This window comes from Salminus brasiliensis, chromosome 9, assembly GCF_030463535.1.
Source record: "Salminus brasiliensis chromosome 9, fSalBra1.hap2, whole genome shotgun sequence".
Classification (NCBI taxonomy): Eukaryota; Metazoa; Chordata; class Actinopteri; order Characiformes; family Bryconidae; genus Salminus; species Salminus brasiliensis.
The window spans coordinates 5,019,105-5,043,208 of NC_132886.1; the positions used below are offsets into that span (position 1 = coordinate 5,019,105).

Consider the following 24,104-nt stretch of genomic DNA (forward strand, 5'->3'; position numbering starts at 1 on the left):
TCAGACCATAGAGCCTCGCCATGTTTTGGGGGGCGGGCTCTTCTAAGCAGCGTTTGATTGGATAACACCCCAGTCAATCATCTCTACGCCATGAGCCCTGATGGGTCAGTAATTCTGCAGTAGACTGATGTGATTTTTGAAAGTATTAAAGCATGCATGCTCAAATGAGCCACATTAAAATAAACTGCCTTTGTATCATTTAATAGATTTAAGGGACGTTTGAAGCAGCTGACAGAATAAGTGTGTCATTTATTTCTGTCCAAAAAATCAAACCTATCATCTATTTTACCACATTTCTAACATAAGACACATTAAAAGTGCTAAATCCAACCTCTTACCTGGAATAACAGCCAATGGTTAGCTTATCTCACATGTTTAGATTATTTAATATTTTATAAACACTACCAGTCAGTCATTTATTTGTTAATAATAAAAAAAGTTACACTGTTAAAAAAAAAATAATAATAAAATAATATATATATATAAACAATGTAAAAATATTATTTATATATAATTAAATTATAATAAATTATATATTTAAATTATAATAAAATATTTATATATATATAATTATTTATTATAATTTAATTTTATATATATATATTTTTACATTGATTATATATATATATATATATATATATATAAACAGCAAAAAACAATGTAAAAATTTTAGAAATATATATATATAATTTAATATAAACATTATATATATATATATATATATATATATATATATATATATATATATATATATATATATATATATATACACACACACACACACACACACACACGATATATATATATATATAGATCATTATAAAAAAAAAGAGAGAGAGAGAGAGAGAGAGAGAGAGAGAGACATAGTGCTGTGGTCCAATGAAAAATTCCAAAATTGATTTGTAAAGTATTGGTTTGGAAGTCAATGTAAAATAAGAGTTAATTCTAAATAATTGTAAAAAAAAAAAAAAATAATAAAATAAATAAAGAAATAAATGATATTGGTCAATTTACCCAGAATTATGCAGTGTAGAGAAGCAGCTACTGGGTATAAACCATGTAGAAAACGTAAAAAAACAACAAACAAACAAAAAGACAAAGATACATGTTTTTGATAAGAGAGCAGCAACTCTATACATTCTTTCAAGAGTTGGAAATAAATGTAGTTGTTTATTTTTATTTCATTTTATGTCATTTTAAGTAACAATGACCATTTTCTGCAAATGAGCACAAAAACACTGCAGCTGTTTTATATAAACTGACGTCAGTCCTTCACGTCTTCTGAAAACTCTAGTATATTAAGACTGAAGTTTCACCACAAGAACCTCTCTAAACGTACAGGAGTGGGAATAAGCCTACACAAGCATTTCTTGTGTAATTATCTTTTTTACAGACAGGTAATGAATGACTGGTCCAGGCACAAATACAGCTGCATGCAAGGTTGGTATGCAAGGTAAATGATAACCTGGCTGAACCATCAAGCAGAAAACCTACCTACGTACACTGTACGTCAGCAATCCACACAACACACCAGCGATTTCAAGGTCCAAATAGACCAAATAATTTGAGGAAAACAACCTAAGACCAAAAATAAACGTTTATAAATTACTTGCTTCATATTCTTAGCTTACCAGGGATTCTGTATGGCCCCGTACTTCACTGTAATTAGTATTACTCAGTCTCTCAGAGTGTTTGGCTCTGTAGTGTCCCATTCAGTAGGTGTGGGTTCCCTCTCTGTATGAGCTTTACAGAGAACTGAAACCATATCATAGCCTCTTTGTTTACTAGTTAAAAGTTACTACAGTTTAACATCCACCTCCACCCAGTGCACTATTGTCTGGATCACCTTGCCAATTCAGCGTCTCCACCTGAGACAAACTCGACTGGTGGTACCGCAGCAGGTGGTTCTTCAGGCTGACGTTGTGGTTGAAACACTCTCCACACTGCTCACACATGAAGGGCTTCTCTCCTGTGTGGAGACGCATGTGAGAGCTGAGATTCCCGATCTGGTTGAAGGAGCGGTCGCACACGTGGCACCTGAAGGGCTTTTCTCCAGAGTGAATGAGCTTATGCCTCTTCAGCATAATAATGTCCCTAAAGCGCTTCCCGCAGCTGTCGCAGGCGTACTTGCATGGGCCTCTGTGGAGCTTCAGGTGGCTGTTGCGTCTGTGAATGTTGTCGAACCTCTCTGGACAGTCTGGACAGCTGTAGGGCTCTTTCTCTTTAGGGTGGGTCTGCTCATGCTCCAGCTTTGAAGGCCTGTTCTTGAAGAGCTTCAAGCAGTACTTGCACGGGTGGTCCGCATCCTGGTGGAGCCTGCTGTAATGTCCCTTCAGGCCGACCTCAGTGAGGAACCTTTTCCCACACTCTGGACAGACGATACGTTTGAGCTTGTGCTCACATATATGATCCTTACCTCCACTGGATTTGGGCTCTGTGATGAGGAGCTTGCCACATTCCTGGCAGAGCGTCCGGAAGGGTTTGGCTCCGTGCTCCTTTTCAGCGTGTTCCTGAAAGCTGGGGAAGTCGTCAAACTGAACGAGGAGTTTTTCAAAACTATGGCTCTCGACGTTGTCCCCGGCTCCACACTGGACACAGCCGAACGCTTTACTGTGGCGGTGGAGGGAACAGGAGAGCGTGGCGTCGGTCTTGCAGACCGTGCACCACATCACAACCTTACCCGGACTGTCTTCTGCTGAAGCGCCTTCATCTTCATCCAACGACACATCAGAGTCTGAGGCCCCTTCATCCAGACGTGGTTCCCACTCATCCAAGCTGTTCTGCTTCGGAGACTCCTTTCCTTTCGTCCTTTTCTCCTCCTCTTCCTGCTCGCTTTCCTCATCAGTACTCGATGAACATGATCCGTCTGTCTCAATGAAGTTCTGTTCAGTGCCCTCATCATCATCATCATCATCATCATCATCATCTGAAGACACAATCTGAACCTCCACCTGCAGGATATAGATTACATGGGTGTACAAAACCATCAATATATCAAGGTATTGCGATATTATGCTTTGCAATGCTGTATTATTAATTATGATAGTATAATTAATTATTAATGCTGGTTATTAATTAATAATTTACATGTAAAGATTGATCATGATTGATGTTAAGATATTATATTAAGTACAACGCAATAAACGTTTGAATCAATGACTGTAGAAAACATGGGCAGCGCACACATCTTTCAAATGTAAATCCAATGCAGTATGATGTGTAGCTCCGCCCATCCTCATATGTTTCAATGAGAGAACAGCCCATTCTCTATCTCATCTTCCTCTTCTAAGCTGTCTTTCCATCTTCAGTGTCCCAAAAAAAAACAAAAAACAGTTAGAATTCCCCTGTGCTAATATTGGCCCATTTTATATTTTATTAAAAAACGCAGTATTGATTATTAATTAATAGTTTAGATGTAAAAATTTATCATGATCGATGTAAAGATATTATATTAGGTGCAATGCAATGATTGTCTGAATCAATGACTGTAGAAAACATGGGCAGCGCACACATCTTTCAAATGTAAATCCAGTGACAGATATAGTGCCCTTGCTGGCTGGTTGCAGTATGATGTGTAGCTCCGCCCACCCTCATATGTTTCAATGGGAGAACAGCCCATTCTCTAGCTCATCTTTCTCCTCTAAGCCATCTTTCCATCTCCAGTGTCTCCAAATTCAAAAAAAACAATTTATATTGGCCCATTTTATATTTTACTCAAAAACACAGTATTGATTATTAATTAAACGTTTTGGTGTAAAGATTGTTATCAGACAGTGGTTTATTTAGGTTTATTTATTTGTGACTGCTAGATGGACGCGTTGTACTTTGTCTTCAGATCTCACTGTTCTGACTGGATATAAAGGCAACTTTTGGTTTTACTTAGATTTTATGCACATGATGATGTGTTTTTATACTATAGTAGTTTTCCTAAAAATAAAAATGATCAAAAATATATATAAATATAAAAAATATATAAACATATATATACACATCGCTTTGCCTACAGTATTACATTAGATTACAATACACCCCTCCCCAAGAAAATGAATGGAGACTGGGGATAGCATCATTATTAGTTATGTAACAACAAAACTCAATCAAACCACGATTGTTTAATCACAGATCAGATTATTTTTCGGACAAATGTGAGACAGCTATTTTGATGAATTTTGACTTTTCCACGGCTTGTTTGCTTGTATTAGTGACTTTTTTTTTAAGGGTCTATTTGTAATATCCTGTAATATTTGTAATCTAGTCTCACTCACTGTGTTGGGTTTTTTTCCATGCTGTTGCATTTGCTGTTGTAATTGCAATTATGTAAATTAAAGATAATAATAATATTTCTTATCTTGTAGTTTCTACACTTTGGTACTGTATGTGAAAATATGCTCCTTATACTCCCTAATGTTCATTGTCCATTAATGATGGCATCCCCACTCCACAGAACATACTGCTCCCCTGCAAAGACTCAAATGTCTGGCTCAGCTACATACATACCTCACTTGCTTGCCTGTCCCCAGGGCCTGGTGTGTGTTCTACCTTTAGGTATGAAGTTGCATCCGGATCATTATCTCCTTCCTGGAGGCTCTCTTCACTGTCTTTGTGCTCTGTATGGAAGAGCTTCTCATGGTCTTGGTGTTCTGTATGAGAAGCCTCCTCAAGCTCAACAGCAGGAGTGGGGTGACTCCTCCACTGTCTATGAAAGCCACAGCTCTGGCAGTCCTGGGTCACTGAAAACAGCCTCTCATGTCCCTCAATGGTAAGACAGCACTCTATCTGACAGAGCCAGCAGTACTGGAAGAGCTCCAGCAAACACTGTGTGTTGACCAACACCTCACTACCCCTGGAGGAAAGAGAGAAACGGCCACATTCATACACATACACATAGTTTCCCATCAAGCTACAGCTAAGAGAGATGAGAGATCTTACTTAAAGATACTCGTTCCTTGATTCGTCTGAAGGCTCTTGATGGCTGAAGAAGAAGAAATAAGCAGCATCAAGCCAAGCATAACACTAACCATTCACCTAAGGCACATATAGACCTTTCCCTTTCCATGCTCCTCTATCTGAACTGTTCTGACTAAATGAGATATGAAATGTTGCAGAATTTAGGGACGATTTCCCATAGAAGTTATCTGTAGTAGAATTCTGAGGCCTCCATTCATCCCCCAGAACTACAGTCACCTCTACCTGCTCTGCTGTCGATAAGTCAATAATAACCAGGTGTATTTCTCCCTACCTTTACACCACGATGTCTCTTCCACCTCAGAACACGTTGAGAGTAGAGTAGCTGCTGTTTTGCTTTTGGAAAACACCTTAAAAATTCATATTTTTGTATTAAACACATATTATATTAGGTAAAACACACTAACTGTCTGAATCAATGACTGTAGAGAACATGGACAGCCCACAGTCTCCAAAAAGTGAAGCAACCACAGATCCACAGGTCTAGCGCCTCTGCTGGCTGGTTGCAGTATTGTGTGTGGCTCTGCCCATCCCCATATGTTTCAATGACAAAACTCCACCCATTTCCATCTCTTTGTCCTCCTCTTTACTGTCTTTCCATCCCCAGGGTCTCCAAATACCTGCAGTTAGTTCTCCCTGTGCTGATATTGGCCCATTTTTATTTCCCCCAGAAATACACTTAGGAATGAAGTGACTGACAGACAGCCTTGGCTGGAAGAGGCCGGTGGTCTGCAGCAGGACCTGCATGGCGTCCTTTCTGTTCAGTACATGGAGTTGAGCGGAGTTGTAGTGGATCTTACAGGAGCTGCATTTTTACTGTTGGAGCGTCCACTTACCGAAATCCTCGGTAAAGGCACTCTATGGCCCTGTTCGCACCTTGGTGACCCAATCATAAGTGGCCAATAGAAACTACAGGTCTGAACAGGGCACAACGTGTCTTGAGGAAGCATTTTAATCCGATCACTCGATGATCAGAGACGCATGCGACCACATTATTCTTGTAGTGTAAACTACAAGCTTCCCAGAGAGCAAAGCCACACCCATCAACTGCGTCACCGCCCCCCCTGCCGGGAAATACATCACAACAGTGAGACCACACCGCCCACCGTCCACAGGAGTTAGCTGGGAACGCTACAGTAAAACACTAACTACGAATAAACGGGAGAAAAGGGGCGGGTCTACGAAATAAGTAGGCGAGTCTGGCTCCGCCTCTTGCAGTCTCTGGGTGCAAATTTGACACCATGGCGGACAGTTTTGGCTTAATTTCTATAGAACTGCTGCGTCTGTGTTTTCTACAGTCAGTTGTCTGGATATTGATAAACTCAAAATTTAATCTGAACGTTTTTACCCTGAAACTTATTTTGCCAGCCTCCTAAATCATCATCATCAAAACTGTAACCACCTTCTGCCGTCTTCCTTCACTCCTCATCATCCTCCGAGCCAAGGCGGGGCAAGACGGCGCTGAGCGCTGCAGATCGATTGAGAATTTGTGATCTGGCTGAGATCCTCCAAGAGCTGGACTTGGCTCATCTTTCAGGCTGAGGTTCTGGTCCTGTGAGAGAAAATAGAAGAACACTGTGAAGCAGAAGAAGCCTGGTTAGTTACGATAGCCTAAGGAGATTCTGTCTAAGTGAGGTTAGCTGTGTGTACATCGAATCTTCACAGTTTTTGAGAAGCTCTACAGGAACTGATGAACTGATGAACTGAGGGACTGTGATATTTCATAGCTTATCTATTTATTCCAATCACATCAGTATCTTTCCATGGGAACTTTAGCTCGGGAAATATTCCAAAATGTAAAGTTTTCATGGAAATTGTGGGAATTTATTGGAATTAATAGGAAATATTGGACAATTTAAAGTTACTATATCATACACTATCATCAATATACCTTTTCTTTTGTCAACAGCAGAGTACCATGGGAATACATTATAATTATGGGTATATTTTACCAATTATATGCAAGTTTCTCATCTTTAGCTTTGAATATTCCCATTTTATTCCCATTAATTCCCTATTAGGGTTGTGATATTCTGGGAAGTTGGGAAATTTTCTATGGGAATTAACAGGTAATAATGGGAATTAATGGGAATCTGTTCCCAGGTCTCTGGACAAAGAGGTAAATACCATACTAATAATGCAATATTCACTTAGAGGTGTGTTCCCAAGCCCAAGGGTGGTCAACGGGGGCCAGAGTCTGGCACGGTTTGATGATGATCAATGATTTCTCTGCTCTAACTGACCATTTAAACCTAGCCATTAACAGGTCAGTTGGTCTGCAAAAGCACAAATCAGTCAGAAATCTGTCCCACCTGGACCAGAACGGCCCACCCCTGCCAAAGCCTGAGCATGATGAGCTCGAGAAGAAAGCCAAGGGCACCTCCAAAGGAGCATTTCTAGTGGTCAATTCCCAATGACACTGACCCAATGTTAGTCTCAGCCTCACTATCATGACCATGCTGGTTGACCAGCCTGACTACCCAGCCAGCTTGACCACCATCCTATGCTGATCACAGGCATGCCAACATCTTGTCAACCACCTTGACCATCAAGACCAGCTTAGACCATCTGACACCAGCAGCAGCAGCAGCAGGAGCAGCAGCAGGACACGTGGCAGATGTTTTCCAGGAGAAGATGACCCCTGACCCTCAGGCTTGTTCACCTGTGCTCGGCTGCTGCTGGGTGGACTCCACGGGAAGACTGAGGGCACTGCAGAAGACTTGAGGGCGTTGTTGAGGGACAGTCTTCTGTAATCCTCCGGAGAGAAGTGGTCACTGCACACTCGCAGGTGCTTCACGCTGTCTCTGGTCACGGCTGCTGTGGAGGAGAGTCGATGGTTCATGAGCAGCAGCCACAGCCTGCACATCTCCACGTCTCGAGGGAACCTGTGGAAGCGCTTGGTGCTGCGCTTCGCTTTGCTCTCGCATCTGGGGACGCAGCACTGGTTCACCATCTTCAGAAACAGGGTGAGAAGCGGGGGGTTGGCAGGGCTGTTACCTCCACCTGCACACTGAGCCCCGGGCTTGTTTACAGCGCCGGCATGAGTCCGGCTCCCCACTTTACTCTCCTCTCCTTTCCGCGTCTGGCAGGTCGGCCTGGGGTGCACTACCGCCACCTACCGAGCCAGCGTGACATAGCAAGCACACTGTGCTGAAGGAGGTGGACGTGCAGTGTGTGTGTGTGTGTGTGTGTGTGTGTGTGTGTGTGTGTGTGTGTATGAGGATAGTCACAACGATGATTTCTTAAAAATATATAAATTTTATTTTATATATACATTTATAAATGTAATATATTTTTAATATATAAAAAAATATGTTTGTGTATATATTGCAGTGTGTGTGTGTGTGTGTGTGTGTGTGTGTGTGTGTGTGAGGATAGTCACAACGATGATTTCTTAAAAATATATAAATTTTATTTTATATATACATTTATAAATGTAATATATTTTTAATATATAAAAAAATATGTTTGTGTATATATTGCAGTGTGTGTGTGTGTGTGTGTGTGTACATGTGTGTGTATGAGGATAGTCACAACGATGATTTCTTAAAAATATATAAATTTTAATTTATATATACATTTATAGTTGTAATATATTTTTTATATATAAAAATACGTTTGTGTATATATTGCTGTGTGTGAGTGTGTGTGTGTGTGTGTGTGTGTGTGTGTGTGTATGGACAAGTTTAATACGTTTTTATAATAATTGTTTTTTTTACCTCAGTGTATCTTAGTGTGACAATACATCCACATTAATTAATTTTACTTATTAATTTTATTTAAAATTTAAAAAGTGAAAAGATTGTTTAACTGTAAAAAGTGACTGAGACATTCTGCATAGCATACATTACAAATACATTAATTGATCATAATTGATATATACACTGAAGTGTAACATTATTAGGTAGCTACATGGATTTATTACACTAATCATCCTAAAATAATATATATACAATATATACAACTATATTAACTGTAAAAACATTTTACAAAACTACATTACAAATACATTAATTGATCATAATTGATATTGATACATATATACACTGTAGAGTAATATATATATATATATATATATATATATATATATATATATATATATATATATATACTGTCATTGCCTCACTTTAAGTAAAAACTTAAATCCTTGTAGCTACTTAATAATGTTACACTTATATATATATATATATATATAAGTGTAACATTATTAAGTAGCTACAAGGATTTATTACACTAATCATCCTAAAATAATGCCTTACATCACTACATTATATTAATGTAATTACTGCACTATTTATATATACAGAGTGGGGTTAGTTTTGCCAGTTTTTACTTAAAGTGAGGCAATGACAGTAATGCTTCCAACTAAAATATGTACATATATTTAGATAGATAGATAGATAGATAGATAGATAGATAGATCACTTTATTTATCCCACAGGGAAAGTCAGTTTTTACAGCAGCAAAATCAAACAAGAGAGCAGCATGATAGAGGCTGCTTTATTTATATTTATTATTCTTTGTTTATTATTACTCTTTGTTTGTACTGTCTTGTGTTGTCTGTCTGCACTTGTATAGTGTTGCACTTGTGTTCTGTATGCACTGTGTCTATGTTGCACCATGGTCCTGGAGGAACGTTGTTTCGTTTCACTGTGAACTCTGTATGTAGCTGAAATGACAATAAAACCCACTTGACTTGACTATACTTTAGGATGTGGTGCAATGTATTTATTTAACATTATTTGACAACATCAAAGGCCAATTTTAAAGGCCAAAAGTACATTGCGCCACATGAGCACATTGAAGGTCGATTTTCTTAAACAAGGCCTAGCTCCACATGAACACATGTTCAGAACAAAATGAAAAATTCAAATAAAGACCAGATTGACCACAATACTCTTCACAGATCCTACTACATGCTGCATACGTTCATCTGCCTCGCCACCTGAACGTTGATCGACGTCCCCTTCTCCACCTCTTCCACTGCTCTGTCCATGTCTCTTCTAACTCTGTGGCATGATGGTCTATTTCTTTTGGTCTAAAATTAAGAATGACACAGTTTGTACAATTGCAAAAAAATAATATCATAAGTGGCACAAATCACCCCAACCTCACCATTTAGGAAACAATGCATCATCCAGCAGTTTTGCACTAACATCATGCTAGCTGTACAGACTCATTGTAGTTTACCAAAGCACTGGGGGCAGTGGTGGCTCAGCGCTTGGAGTACCGGGCTATTGATAACAGGGTGTTGGGTTCGATTCCCGGGCTCGGCCAGCTGCCACTGTTGGGCCCTTGACCAAGGCCCTTTACCCTCTCTGTCCACCGCTCTGGGTGTGTGTGTGTACTCACTGCCCCTAGTTCACTAGTGGGTGTGTGTGTGTGTGTGTGTGTGTGTGTGTGTGTGTGTGTGTTCACTACCACAGATGGGTCAAAGGCAGAGGACACATTTCGCTGTACAGTGACAAATACATGCACCGTTATACCATGTGTGAAACTGTTCAGACATAACAATTAAAACCCTTGATCATAGAAATGTTACTTTAAAAGACATAAATGTAATGTTTTTTGACAAAAAAAGTGTTTTTTTGAGAAAAAATGGTCATGTGACCACACATTTGTGAAGAGTCCGACAATTTACTCGTCCTGCAAAGAAGAGAGCCTCACTGCACGAGAGGTAAGCACATTTAATTAGATAAGATAAGATAGGACTAATAAAGGATTATCTTATCTGATCTTATCTTATTAAATGTGCTTACCTCTCGTGCAGTGAGGCTCTCTTCTTTGCAGGACGAGTAAATTGTCTGACTCTTCAAAAATGTGTTTTTCTGTGGTTACTTACAAACAGGGGCCGGCACAAATCACCCCACTTTTCCCTAATGTGACAGGATACTGCTACCTGTATTGTTACCATTTCAGTGTAAGAATACATCTGTGTTCGTTAAGTAATTATTATCTATTTAGATCAGGGCTGCTCAATCCTGCTCCTGGAGATCTATCACTCTGCAGAGTTTAGCTCCACCCTGAATCTAACACTAACACCTGATCCAGGTGATGAAGGCCTTCAACTGAACATTACAGTCAGCTGTCACTGCTGCTGCCACTATTAATATCACCACTATTAACTATCTGCTGTATCTGGTTTGGTAATTTTTATCAATAATTAATAAATAGTTCTGATCAGAGGAGGACGGGTCGGGTCCCCCTTGTGAGTCTTGGTTCCTCTCAAGGTTTCTTCCTCCAGCTCTGAGGGAGGTTCTCCTTGCCACTGTCGCCATTGGCTGCTCACTGGGGGTCTTAAATCCTGTGTCTTTTTACGTTATTTCTTCTTTTTGTCTCTGTCTTTTATTAATTACTAATTATGTAAAGCTGCTTTGTGACGACAACAGTTGTAAAAAGCGCTATACTAATAAATCTGGCTTGACTTGACTTGACTGTACAAGCAGGGCTGGACAATCACAAACCTCTGCTAGTGCTCCTTATTGTAGTTGTGTAGTGTGTATACCCATGTATCGGGCATGGCTTGCTTTAGTGGTGTTATCCGGCTGTAAATCAGGAATATCAATCAGTGCTCATTAAAATATTAGCTGCTTAACTTTAGGAATAAATCGCTCCTGCTTGCAGGAACATGTAGCCTACAAACACCGGTCAGGCGAGGCGAGTTGAGAAATTCAAGAAAAGGGAAGAAGCAGAAGTACAAGAAGAGATCAGAGTTGTTGACTGGTAATCACAAACTTTCAGTGCACAACTAGTTCTGTTTAATTTATGGCTGACTTACCAGTGTATACTAGTAGTAGTACTAGTCCAAGCCCAAAACAGCAAAAGCTCTCTAAGAGCATGAGGAGGACAAGTAAGGCTCATAAACAGCCATGCTTTCAGTAACTACCCAGATCTGAATAATCCTAATATCCATTTACATTTACATACACATTCACGTTGGCTGCTCACTGGGGGTCTTAAATCCTTCATGTCTTTTTACGTTATTTCTTCTTTTTGTCTCTGTCTTTTATTAATTACTAATTATGTAAAGCTGCTTTGTGACAACAGTTATAAAAAGCTATACAAATAAATCTGACTTGACTTGACTTGACTGTGTTGGGTCTGAACTCTTCAAGGTGGTAGATCTCCAGGACCAGGATTGAGCAGCCCTGATTCAGACGGTCTGTAGAAAGGTAGCTAGCTAGTTAATTATAAATGTAAAATGTAAAAAGTAGTATAGTATAGGTCTTGTTACCCATGAACTTGGGAAAAAGTAATCCGCTGGGTATTTGCAAACTAGCCATGTTCTTATGAAGCAGTTTATCAACATTTGTGACTTTCAAGTTAGTCTTTTGAATCAGATTATTTGTGTTATTGAGCTGGCGCTAATGTTTAGTCACTTTTTCGGTGTGTTTTGTTCGGTCAGTTAAAAATGTACTAACACATCACAGTATTTGACATTTTTTATTAATTTGCAGTGACTTTGCTTCCTCAGTGGCCTCAAGTAGACAGTGATGAATTACATTTTTTTGTTTTTTAACATTTTTATGGTATTTAGCAGACGCTCTTATCCAGAGCGACTTACAAAGTTACTCGTATTACACAGGTGGGCCAATGTAGTGTTAAGAGTCTTGACCAAGGACTCTTATTGGTGTAGCGCAGCACAGTCACCCAGACCGAGAATCGAACCCCAGTCTCCCACATGGTGTGGTAGCTCACTGGCAGGTAGTGGTGTTATCTGTTGCGCCACACCAACCACGTATTGCTTACTAATTGCAGTACACTGTACACACAGTCTGTGGTATGTACCCAGTAGTATGTGTCTACTGTATGTTCTGCATTTGGTAGCTGTTTAGAGGAACTTTCAAATATGTGGTCCAGTATGTGGTCAGTGCACAATTCTATAACATATAATATAAGAGAATAGAAATGGTCAAATCAACAATTTGGAAAGTTCTTCTTTATTAAAAAGGACAACAAGCACAGGCGAGCTCAGCAACACCAAAACCTGTAGGACAACTAAAGTAGATGATCTACTTGTAAGTGAACAGTCCAGGCTAAAATGACTCTAGGTGTGAGTGTGTGAATGAATGCTACCCTGCAAGAGACTGGTGCCCTGTTGAAGGGTATTCCTGCCTTGCGCCCAATGATTCTGGGTAGGCTCCAGACTCACCACGACCCTGACCAGGATGAAGTGAATAAGAAGATGGATGGAGAGATGAATGAAAGGATGGATGGATGGGTTTTCTTTATGATGCAAATTTAATAACACTCAAGAACCATGAGGTCAGATTTGACTGATAGAGGACACGTAATAAAGCCTGGTCAGTTCTGGAGCAGGACTTGCTGGACAGATGAAAGAAGGATTATATGAGTATAGAGAAGATGTTTAGTTGAGTTAATTAACAGGAATTACAGGATTATATAACACAAATCAATTCAAATTTATTTGTATAGCACGCTTTACAACTGGTGTTGTCACAAAGCAGCTTTACACAATCAGTAATTAGTAAAAAGACAAGAAATCAACAACCTAAGAACACATGAAAACCAATTATTGTTGTTGTTTACAGGCATTTGATTATTTACCAAGACATAATAATAACAAAAAAAAATTTTCTATCATTTACCTACTTAATTTACCTACTTTTACATCACTGTTGAAAAGATTCTGAGAGCAGCATGCTTTAAATACTTGTGTTACAAGTGTGCACTTTGAAAACGATGTCAACACCCAAACTGTAAATACATTATAGATATAATAGACATCAAAGAAATGACAACATAATGTGTAGTTTGTGATTAGTTTATTTTAAGGTCAGAAGAGCTCTCCAGAGACTTAAAGTATATAATATAGACATCATCTGTTTTTATACTGTACTCAGCCATTTTTACCCTTGTGTAGTTCATATATAGACTCATTCCAGGGCTTGAATGGCTCTTCCCAGTAATAGTTTTTCAGTTGTATTTTTATTTCAAAAGAAATCATCATAAAGTAAAGCACAGTAACTGACCGTCCTCTAAATTCAAGCCACAAAGAACTCAGTAATCTTGTTAATACAGATAACTCTTTATGTATTCCTTTTTATTCACAAGACATTTCAATAGATTACATTTAATTAAACTATAAATCAAAGGTTAATATGATTAATATGTTTTATATCAGTGTTCAGGAAGAAAAGTAAAGCATTGTACTAATTGTTATTCAGCTGTTTTGGACGGGAGAAACATTCATATCATTGTTGCGTGACGTTACTTGATGCTTACATTTATTTCTTACCAGAAAGAAAACTGGTCACTTTGTTATAACCTGCTCTGAAGTATCTCTGTACAGAATAAACTCGTTCCTGTGCTTCAGGTTCGATTTCTCTCAGCTCCTTCAGTTTCTGAACCCAGTCGGGATGTCCAGCTTCCTCAGCTCGAGGGATCAGGAAGTCCAGAGACTCAACAATGAAGGCAGAGTCTGGTTTTAAGGCGATCTCAGACAGTTTCATGATGGTGGTGTAGGTCTCCTCCACCAGTCTGACCTTTTCCTCTTCAATCTTCTTCAGCTCTGCTGTCAGTCTGGACTCAATGCTGATCTTCTCCTCTGTCTGCTTCTTGTTGCTGTCAAGCTCCTTTCTGACGTTCTCAAACTTGTCTGAGTCTAGACTGATTCCTGCTGCAGACTCATCAGTGCTCCCGTACTGTTTTATCAGATCAGTGAACTTAATTTCGACCTCTTCACTCTTTATAACGTATTCCTTGTTTTCTCTGACATGTTTACTGTGGTGACACTTCCCTGAACACACAGTGCAGAACTCATCTTTCATGACCTCACACCACCCAGGATTAATGGCACACCAGCAGTCGTACTCATGACAGTTCTCTTTACAGACAGAGCAGCAGGTTGCCATTCTGTTTCTCCATGAAGAGTTTTCAATGGGAACTTTTTCCTTGTGTTTTCTGATCACTTTAAAAGAGAAGTTTTCATTCCTTTGAATTTTTTTCTGGTTTTCTTTGAGGACTTTCTGAATCTGAACCAGTTCCTCATGTTTACACTCCTTTAACTCAATACGTTCACGCAGATTAGAAACACAGGATCTCAGCTGAATTTGTTCTGTCAGAACTCTTTTAGTCGTCTCTAAGCTTTTTCTGTTCTGATTTTCCAGAGATGTAAAGAACTCCTTCAGACTATCCTCTGTAAGCTCCCAGGCATTTCGAAACACTCTTTCATATTTTGTGGTCCTCTGCTCACTCTGACGATTATTGAATAAGAAATGAACTGGATCAGCTCCATTTTCTTTCCTACAGGGAATGTTGGCATTCTTGATGGCATTAATGGCGTCAGTGGGGGGTCCTCCATCTGAGTGTGTTACACAAATCACAATGTTCTCCTCTATGTCTTTACCAAACAGAGACAGAACTGCATCAAAAATGTACAGCTGTCTGTCAGAGAGACGATTCTCAGATGCCTTCAATACCAAACACACTGCATCTATTTCTTTCACTCCAGTTTCATTCTTAAACAGCTTCCACAGGTTTACAGCGATCTCCTTGTCATGCTCTAGTCCCCTGGTGTCTCCATAACCTGGAGTGTCGATGATGGTAACAGAGATTGAGTTGTTCTGAACAAAGACCTCATAGACTGTGATTTCAGCTGTTTGAGATTGTGACTGATTTTCTGTTTGAGGTTGAGCTGTGATCTCAAACCACACATGATCCTCAAACTTCACTCCCAGTATGTAGTTCACGATGGTGTTGATCAGAGCGGTCTTGCCTGTTCCAGTTTCTCCCACCATCAGTATGATCTTGTTCTGAGTGTTGATTTCTTGCTGCCCAAAAGTCAATTTTCTGATCTTGCCACTTTCCTCTAGATTACTTCTGGTTGTCAACAGATGATACAGAGCTGGTTGGCCTTCTCTGATTAACTTACTCTTCTGTGTTAAATCATCTACTGTCCAAGACTTCTCTTGTGATCTGCCAAATTCAATACAATACAATCAATGTGAATTAAAACCGTGCTTACATTGTTTCCAAAATGGTATTTGAACTTAAGCATTCACTAGAATATATTCTCAAAGGTAAGCTTTTCCTCCATCTGTCCTGTGCTACAGCTGCTGTCTTGTTCTTAATAGGAAAGGTGAGCTGAAATGCACTGAAATCACTTTGGTTTAACTTGCTAGAGCACACATTTTAAATCTCTTTTTTCTTTGTTTACTCACCTGTGATCCATAATGTTGATGTGTTAAAAGTTGACACAAATGTCTCGATGGTCAGTGTCCTGTGAAATGATTTTATATCATCCAATAGGTTCAGATATATTAAAGCAGCATCATACTAGAAGGAAAAGAAGCATGTGGACTGAAGTGGTAGTGTAATACTACAGGAGTTTACCACTGATATGATTTGGGTTACACATTCTATATTCTACATGGAACTATATATTTCTATATTCTTATATTTATTTGTGTATATATATATATGTTGTCATGATCCACACAGTCTGACAATGAGGGAGAACACTTGTAGGGGATGGACCAAAGCGAGAGGTTTATTGAAAACAATGAACAGCAAAACCAAAAGACAAAGCAGCAAATGTTACTGGGGAAAAAAGGGGTGAATAGAAACACAACAGTGACAATCAAATGTGGGCAAAGCAAAAGAACACACCTGAGGCAGGCGAGACACACGGGATAGGCTGAGAATTGAGATGTGAACCAAAACCTACAGGCCGTGCCTGGGGAAACCTCCAGATAAAGTAAATGACTGCGCTCGTCAGGCGCTCTGAACTTACGTGACTAGAGTGTGAGTGATCAGCCGCCAAACCCAAAAGACTGAATCGATCCGGTGGTGGGGCTTGCTACCATGAGTATCCGAGTATATGTAGCTCGCTACCTGAGCTCTTGACCCTGAGTACGCTTCGTGAGTGAAGCTGTAGCCCCCAAAGGATCCTGAGTCGCTGAGTACCATGAGTGCTTTCGTTGCACTGTGCGCAATTCTCGGCAACCGGCAGCTGACACTAGCCCTCCTTAAATATGCCAGCCTTGTGTGTGTGTGTGTGTATTTATATATAGAGATATCATGTCAGCCCCTTGGTATCGCGCCCTCTGCCACGCAACAGTTCCAGGTTGGGTCGGCCTAGTCGCTCTTGCCAAGTAGCTGGTTCCCCAGCTATACCCCCAGTCTCAGGTCTGTTTGTCTTCGCCTTCTTGTTTGCCATGTTCTGGTTTTGTTGATCACTGTATTTATGTTTATGCCCTTTAGCTGCAGCATCTTTTGTATCACTTGCCCCCTTTTGTGAGTCTCGTTTTGTTTAATAAATTACTTGCATTGGACTCATCTCTGCGAGTGTTCATCCCTCTGTGTCTGGCCTAACCAGTCATGACAATATATATGTTTTGGAAAGATATATTTACTATTTATAAATGTAATGTACCAATGCACTTTTTATAGTAAACTAAAATGGTAATAATAATAATAATAATAATAATAATAATAATAATGAAAATCCTTTAACATACCTGTGTTCCAGGAACGCCCCTCTGACAGGAGTATGAGTGACTGTCGATCCTACAATTATTCTGTTGTTCTAAAACAAAGAATTTAAAGATACCACTGACTTACACAGAGAAATACAAGCATCATAATCAGTTATCAGTATGTCAGTAAAGAAGGTTTTAACTTCACTGTTTGCTTCTGAGAAGAAAAAAAGAACATAGACTTTAATACTTTCTTGCAAGCACTTTTAGACCTTTAGGATGGTGTTTTATTTATTTACCAAGCTACACCACCACCTTTGCCCATAGAGTGGTCAGATATACACACACACACAAAAAAACACAATGGTCACAGAAATAACTTATATCTGACAAAAGTAATGGCATGGACAAAAATGATGGTACCCCTGAAAATAATGTGACCAATGGGACATGTTAAATCAAGGTGTATCCACTAATTAGCATCACAGGTGTCTACAATCTTGTAATCAGTCAGTGGGCCTATATATAGGGCTACAGGTAGTCACTGTGCTGTTTGGTGACATGGTGTGTACCACACTCAACATGGACCAGAGGAAGCGAAGGAAAGAGTTGTCTCAAGAGATTAGAAAGAAAATTATAGAGTAGCATGTTAAAGGTAAAGCTTAGAAGACCATCCTCAAGCAGCTTGATATTCCTGTGACTACAGTTGTACATATAATTCAGAAATTTAAGATTTATAGGACTGTAGCAAACCTCCCTGGATGTGGCTGCAGGAGAAAAAATTATGACAAATCAAAGAGACAGATAATACAAATGGTAACAAAAGAGCCCAGAAAAACTTCTAAAGAGATTAAAGGTTAACTTCAAGCTCAAGGAACATCGGTGTCAGCTCGCACCATCCGTCATTGTTTGAGCCAAAGTGGACTTCATGGGAGGCGACCAAGGTGGACACCATTGTTGAAAACAAATTACATTTACAGCATTTAGCTGACGCTCTTATCCAGAGCGACTTACAAGGTTACTCGTATTACAGAGGTGGGCCAACGTAGTGTTAGGACTCAAGGACTCTCATTAATGTAGCGCAGTCACTCAGACTGGGAATTGAACCCTAGTCTCCCATGTGGTGTGGTAGCTCACTGGCAGACAGTGGTGTTATATGTTGCGCCACACCAAACATAAAATCATAAAAAACCCAGACTAAAATTTGCCAAACTACATGTTGACAAGCCCCAAAGCTTCTAAGAGAATGTCCTATGGACAGATGGAACTTTTTGCCAAGGCACATCAGCTCTATGTTCACAGACAGAAAAATGAATCATATCAAGAAAAGAACACCGTCCCTACTGTGAAACATGGAGGAGGCTCTGTTATGTTCTGGGGCTGTTTTGCTGCATCTGGCACAGGGTGAATTGGCAAACACAGCAAGCCTGGTACTGGGAGATCAGTTTCTCTGGTTTTAGTATTTCTAGGTTTGTGTTTGAGTGAAATTAACAATTTTATTTTTATTCTATAAAATATTTCTCCTATATTCCAAATGAAAACCTTTCTATTTTTAGAGCATTTATTTGCAGAATTTAGTTGTAGAACTGCTCTTTTTAAGACATCAAATAATACACAAAAATCAAGTTAATAAGTGTCATACATATACACACAATACAAATGTTTTAACTTTGAGAGAATTCAGAAATCCCTATTTGGTGAAGGACATGTACATAATCTTGTACATAAAAATAAATACCTGGATACTATTTCACAATATATCCCTGTTTCGAGTAAAATAAATGCTTTCAGTGTAATCAAATGAGTTACCACCACAATGGATTACAGGCTTGGAAATACTACTACCACTATTACTACTAATAATTAAGTTTTACTTTATTCACTATTATACTTTATTAATACATAATACCACTACCACTACTTCTACTAGTACTACTACTATTGCTACTACTACTACTACTACTACTAATAATAATAATAATAATAATAATAATAATCGACTGTTATTAGATCTGCATACCTGTGTTGTCAAATATTCCTACTCAGAGGGACATCTTTGTTCACTAAAAGAAAGCTTGAGAATAACACATGTGATAGCAGCATGAGCATTAAAGGGAAGTGGTAACCCAGCCAATGAAATCTGATGTATAACTTGGAGCTAAGAATGAACCCATATAAGGTTATGCAAAATGTTTTGTGCATGAATTTCTGCTTGCATTAGATTGTAAACACACAAAACATCACATGGATTTAGAGCAGTGGTTACCAACACCAACTGTTACCTTTCTGCATACTTTAAAACCCCATGATCATTTAATTACTTCAGATGACTTACTTACATCTTCAGAAGTGTTTGATTAGCTGAGGTGATTCAGGATGGAAGTGAAACCTGCAGGAGGTGGACCAGAGAGCATTGATTTAGAGAGGTCAGTTAGGGTATTTACTATGTCACTAAAAAAGTAAGCAGATTGTTGCAGTAAGAGCAGCACACTTTATTGTGGCCCTGATGGCACCAACTGCTAGACGTTGAAGAAGCAAAAGCCAAACAAACCACTTCCTTTAGTCTTGTTAGAAAAACATCACATGGTTTATCAGAACTCATACACTGTCCTGTACACAGAGGAAGATGGTTGATCGTAGATTTGATAGTTAATGTTTCATTGACATTTTAGTGAAATATATAAAATGTGCACTATAAAGCATGCACATAGCACTCCCAAGTACTTCGTGAAGTCTTAAATTGCTGCGCATTGTTTACATGCATTACAGTCCAGCTTTAATAATAAAATATATTATATGACCCCACAACTCTTAACAATTCTCATGCCCTTAGAATCTCTTTAAGGTAAAATGTATTATTATGTATATCATTTTTATTTACTCTTGGGTACAAGAGCAGTTGTAAAATTTGAAAAGTTGATATTATATTTCTCATGCTTTTTATTTTCAAGCCTCATGTAGTCATTTTTACCATTTTAGTGAGAGAGAGAGAGAGAGAGAGAGAGAGAGAGAGAGAGAGAGAGAGGACAAGCATGGGCCAAGCAACATCTCTCAAAAGTGAAGCAACCACAGGTTTATTGCCTTTGCTGGCAGTATGATGTGTAACTCTGCTTAGTCTCATACATTTCAATGACTAAACAGACCATTTTTCATCTCCAGCGTCTAATTCCAGACACACTTTTAAATCATTCACTCTGCTGACTAACCGCTGAGCCCCAACACAAGCATTGACAATTAAACCTTTGTCTGAGCAACTGGTGTTGGGATGAACAAAAAGAACAAATGACAGGCCGGTTCTGTTGCGTTTGGACTTGGAGATAAGTTAGCTAGCAGGCTAAACACCACATCAGCACAGACCAGCTAACTGAGGCTCAAATCACACCAGTTTAGAGGATAAGGCCTTCATGTTTGAGAGCACAGAATGGAGTGAATAGTCTCAGGTTCATTTGTAAGCCTACCTTTTCATTCAAACTCACCCCGTAGATACACTTCCAACTACTATTTTCATTTTTTGGGGGGGGGGGGGCAGACTAATCAAAGAACAGCACAATCAGTCCTCTTTAACATGATGGTTCAAATTATTTGTAATTGCAGGGTCCATTCACCATTACAGTGAATGTGAAGAATTCCAAATAAGTGAACACCACCACTTCACATTCTACATCACATTGCAACACACATGCCATTTTAACACTAATTAAAATGTTGTGAATACCCATATAGCTCTTTTCACAATCCCGGTTTACCCCTATAAATGTTCCAGATTCCAGATACAGTCCACATTACGCAGAATTCCAGGCATGTCTTTTTTTTCAATACATCTTAACCCAGTTAGTACGTTAAAGCTAAGTTAAAGTCTCAGGCAGATTCATGATGGTGAGGTAAACCTCATTCACCAGCTTAGTCTCGGTCAGATCTGCTTTCAAGTCTGGTCTCGATGCTTTTCTTCTACTTTTCTTCTTTTTTGTGCTTTCAAGGTCCTTTTTGATGTCCTCAAAAGCCTGAGTCTAGACTAGTTTTTGCTGATCTCTGTCTACCTCCTGTTACTTTCATTGTTCTTCTCATGACTTTCTCAATCTGCTTGTGTCTAGACTGATTCCTGTTTCAGACTCGTCATTGCTCTTGTTTTGTTTGATCAGGTCATCATATAACATTTCAACCTCTCCACGTATTTTAACATATCCCTTATTCTCTCTGAAGTGATTACTGTAGTGGCAGTTACCTGCTGACACAGTGCAGAACCCATCCTTCCTGACTTCACACAATGAGGTACAAAACACACACCAACAGGTGGCCTTTTATCCCACTATTAAGTGTTTTAAATTTTCTGTGTCTCCTGGTGACTGTAAAAAGTGTCCACTGCTGTGAATCTTTTCCTGGTATTCTTTAAGAGCTTCCTGAATCTGGGTCAGTTCTTCATGTTTGCTCTCAGATCTTTCAGTCATCTCTACGTTTTCTGTTCTGCTGTTTCAGAGATGTAAAAAAACATCTTTATCTAAATATTCTCCACTTTCTTCCAAGCATTTCTTTTTCCTTCCTTACATCCGGCGATCTGCTCAATTTAATAATTTTATAATGATGAAAAGGATCAGTTCCATATTCTTGGTTATTCTTTGTATATGTCTCTTGTTATTCTTAATGTTCAGAGACCAAACCATAAAAAAATCCTGTCTGTCAGAAACACGACTCTCCTAACTTTAGTATGAGCTTGTTTGAAGTACTGATTTATTGTTGCCCAAATCCACTTTCACCCAGATTCATTCAGATTCACTTTCAGCTGGATTAGGAGAGTGGGGTGGAGGATGAGCCGGACTTTTACTAAAGTCCACCTAAACCTAATAAACCTAATGCATAAAACAAACATTGAGGAGGTGTGACCATTGAAATGTTAGCAGTGTGCCTATAACTATAGACTTGTGACTCAGGGTAAATTGATGAAGCTGATTGAGCAAATTGTTCCATCTGAGAAAACATTTACAAACATTAAGCAGATTTTGCTCTTTATGAAATAGAGCTGTGGTCAGAAGTTTACATAGACTTATAATGGATGTGAATGTCAAGGCAGTAGCGGGCTTTCTCTTTCAATTGCTTTGAAATGGAGTTATGTAATAACTGAAAGTTATTATATAACTCCTGAAAGTTACTACGCCCAAACTCCTCCCCTCCATTACTACACATTATTAAACCGTTCCTCTCCCTTCTAGTTCTTGTGACGAACAATTGCACCCCACCACCGCCCCTGCTCCTCCTGATGATCCAATCATACTCAACCTCTACCTGGCAAGGGGGGTCTGGCTTTGGGTCCCATCAGCTCGAAGCCCCCCAGAACCCAGAAGCCCAAATTTCTCAAGTTCTCCTCCTTGCCTCAGCTAGCGTGGTCTGCATTCGCAAATTGTTTTTAGTGACGGTTACACTATACACCTTTATAAGGAGCCAAAAACACAATTTAAATAAAAGAACATGGTTGGTTACATGTCCCTTATCATGTCACACTTTGACCAGATGCTTTAACACAGTGTATTCAACCACTCTTCTTGGCAGAGTTGGTAGTTTACCACAGTCCACATATTTTCGATAGGGTTTAGATCAGGATTTTGGGGAGGCCATTCTAAAGGCTTCATGTTAATTACAAATGATGATCAGGTCTAATACAAGTTTCAGTAAGACAAAAAACATTGAATTTCGGATCACTTATAATTTCACAATGACTGTATTTAAGTCAGGGCACAAGCGTTTTCTTACTCTTGAACCTAGGTGACCCCTCAAAGCAGCTTGCAGACGGTCGTTTTGCGGCCTGGTCCCAGCTCTGGATTGCCAGCAGCTTATAGCCATTCTCTGCTGACTAACTATGGGCTGTGCTGCAGGAAAATAAGGGGTGGACACCATCTCCACCTATTAGACCTGGCTTGCCCTCAAACCATCTCACTTGACTTTCTTAACAGCACTTGGACATACCGTGGTTCTACGCTGTTGGTCTGCCGTAAGCCTCAGCGCTGCGCCTCACTGGTATGGAACCAGAGCAAATTACAGCAACGGCCATCATACGGGCAGGATTAATCACCTGCTTAATGTTACTTAAGTCACTTCAGACTGCTGCAGACAAACGGCAGCAATTTGTTCAAACGATTTTAAACACAGTCTCTTCGTGAAGATTTGTGAAGGCATCAGAAGATCATGTTGGGTTCCACTTCTGTCAGCCAAGACCAGACAGCTGAGGCTGCAGTGGCTCAGTCCAGACTTGCCAACACTGGACGGCTAAAAGAACTGGAAAAACGTAACCAGATCTGATAAACCACAGATGTTGTGGTCTGAGTGGTCAGCTTATAAAAAGGAGGAACTCCTAGTGCAATTTGTCTTGTACTGCAGTGAAAGGGGCAGGGTGAAAGCCAAAAATGCAAATTCTCTGATTCAGAGCTGCATAACAACAACAGGTGGAGGCAGATGTTTGATATTAAGTTTTGGATTAAAGAGTCGGAATTAAAGGAACATTTTTCTTGGCTGCAGTTTTCAGTACTGCAAGGAAAGCACAGGTGAGGTGAGCATGTATTGAGTTTACTGTATCTGTGTGTGGCTATTAGAATTTTCAGTGCTACCTGCCTAATGACTGGGTGGACTCTAAACTATCTGCCACTATTACAGTTATTCCTCAAATGCTAAATCACTAAACTCTGTTGTCTGAACCAAATGTTCAGCTCCCTA

The 24,104-nt window shown here is 39.3% G+C and overlaps 2 protein-coding genes across 2 annotated transcripts; both read right to left on the reverse strand.

Annotated features, from left to right (window-relative positions):
* Positions 1-1,169: 1,169 nt before the first annotated feature.
* On the reverse strand, positions 1,170-9,961 carry LOC140562204 (uncharacterized). Its single transcript, XM_072687655.1, has 7 exons — positions 9,893-9,961; positions 7,628-8,080; positions 6,368-6,517; positions 5,240-5,315; positions 4,930-4,972; positions 4,498-4,843; positions 1,170-2,951 (listed from the first exon to the last, which is right to left on the reverse strand). The coding sequence occupies exons 1-7, from the start codon at positions 9,959-9,961 to the stop codon at positions 1,806-1,808; spliced, it is 2,283 nt and encodes a 760-aa protein (XP_072543756.1). The 3' UTR covers positions 1,170-1,805.
* Positions 9,962-13,736: 3,775 nt separating this feature from the next.
* LOC140562836 (uncharacterized) lies at positions 13,737-17,672 on the reverse strand. The gene is made up of 3 exons (XM_072688697.1): positions 17,448-17,672; positions 16,149-16,207; positions 13,737-15,903 (listed from the first exon to the last, which is right to left on the reverse strand). The coding sequence occupies exons 2-3, from the start codon at positions 16,157-16,159 to the stop codon at positions 14,214-14,216; spliced, it is 1,701 nt and encodes a 566-aa protein (XP_072544798.1). The 5' UTR covers positions 16,160-16,207; positions 17,448-17,672; the 3' UTR covers positions 13,737-14,213.
* Between the last annotated feature and the right edge of the window lie 6,432 nt (positions 17,673-24,104).

Excerpts from the sequence above, each read along its gene's own strand:
- LOC140562204 (XM_072687655.1), bottom strand. The coding sequence starts at position 9,961 with ATGGACAGAGCAGTGGAAGAGGTGGAGAAGGGGACGTCGATCAACGTT. Across the intron at positions 6,518-7,627 it reads CCAGCAGCAGCCGAGCACAG|GACCAGAACCTCAGCCTGAA; the intron begins GTGAACAAGCCT and ends TTTCTCTCACAG. Across the intron at positions 2,952-4,497 it reads GGGACAGGCAAGCAAGTGAG|GTGGAGGTTCAGATTGTGTC; the intron begins GTATGTATGTAG and ends TATATCCTGCAG.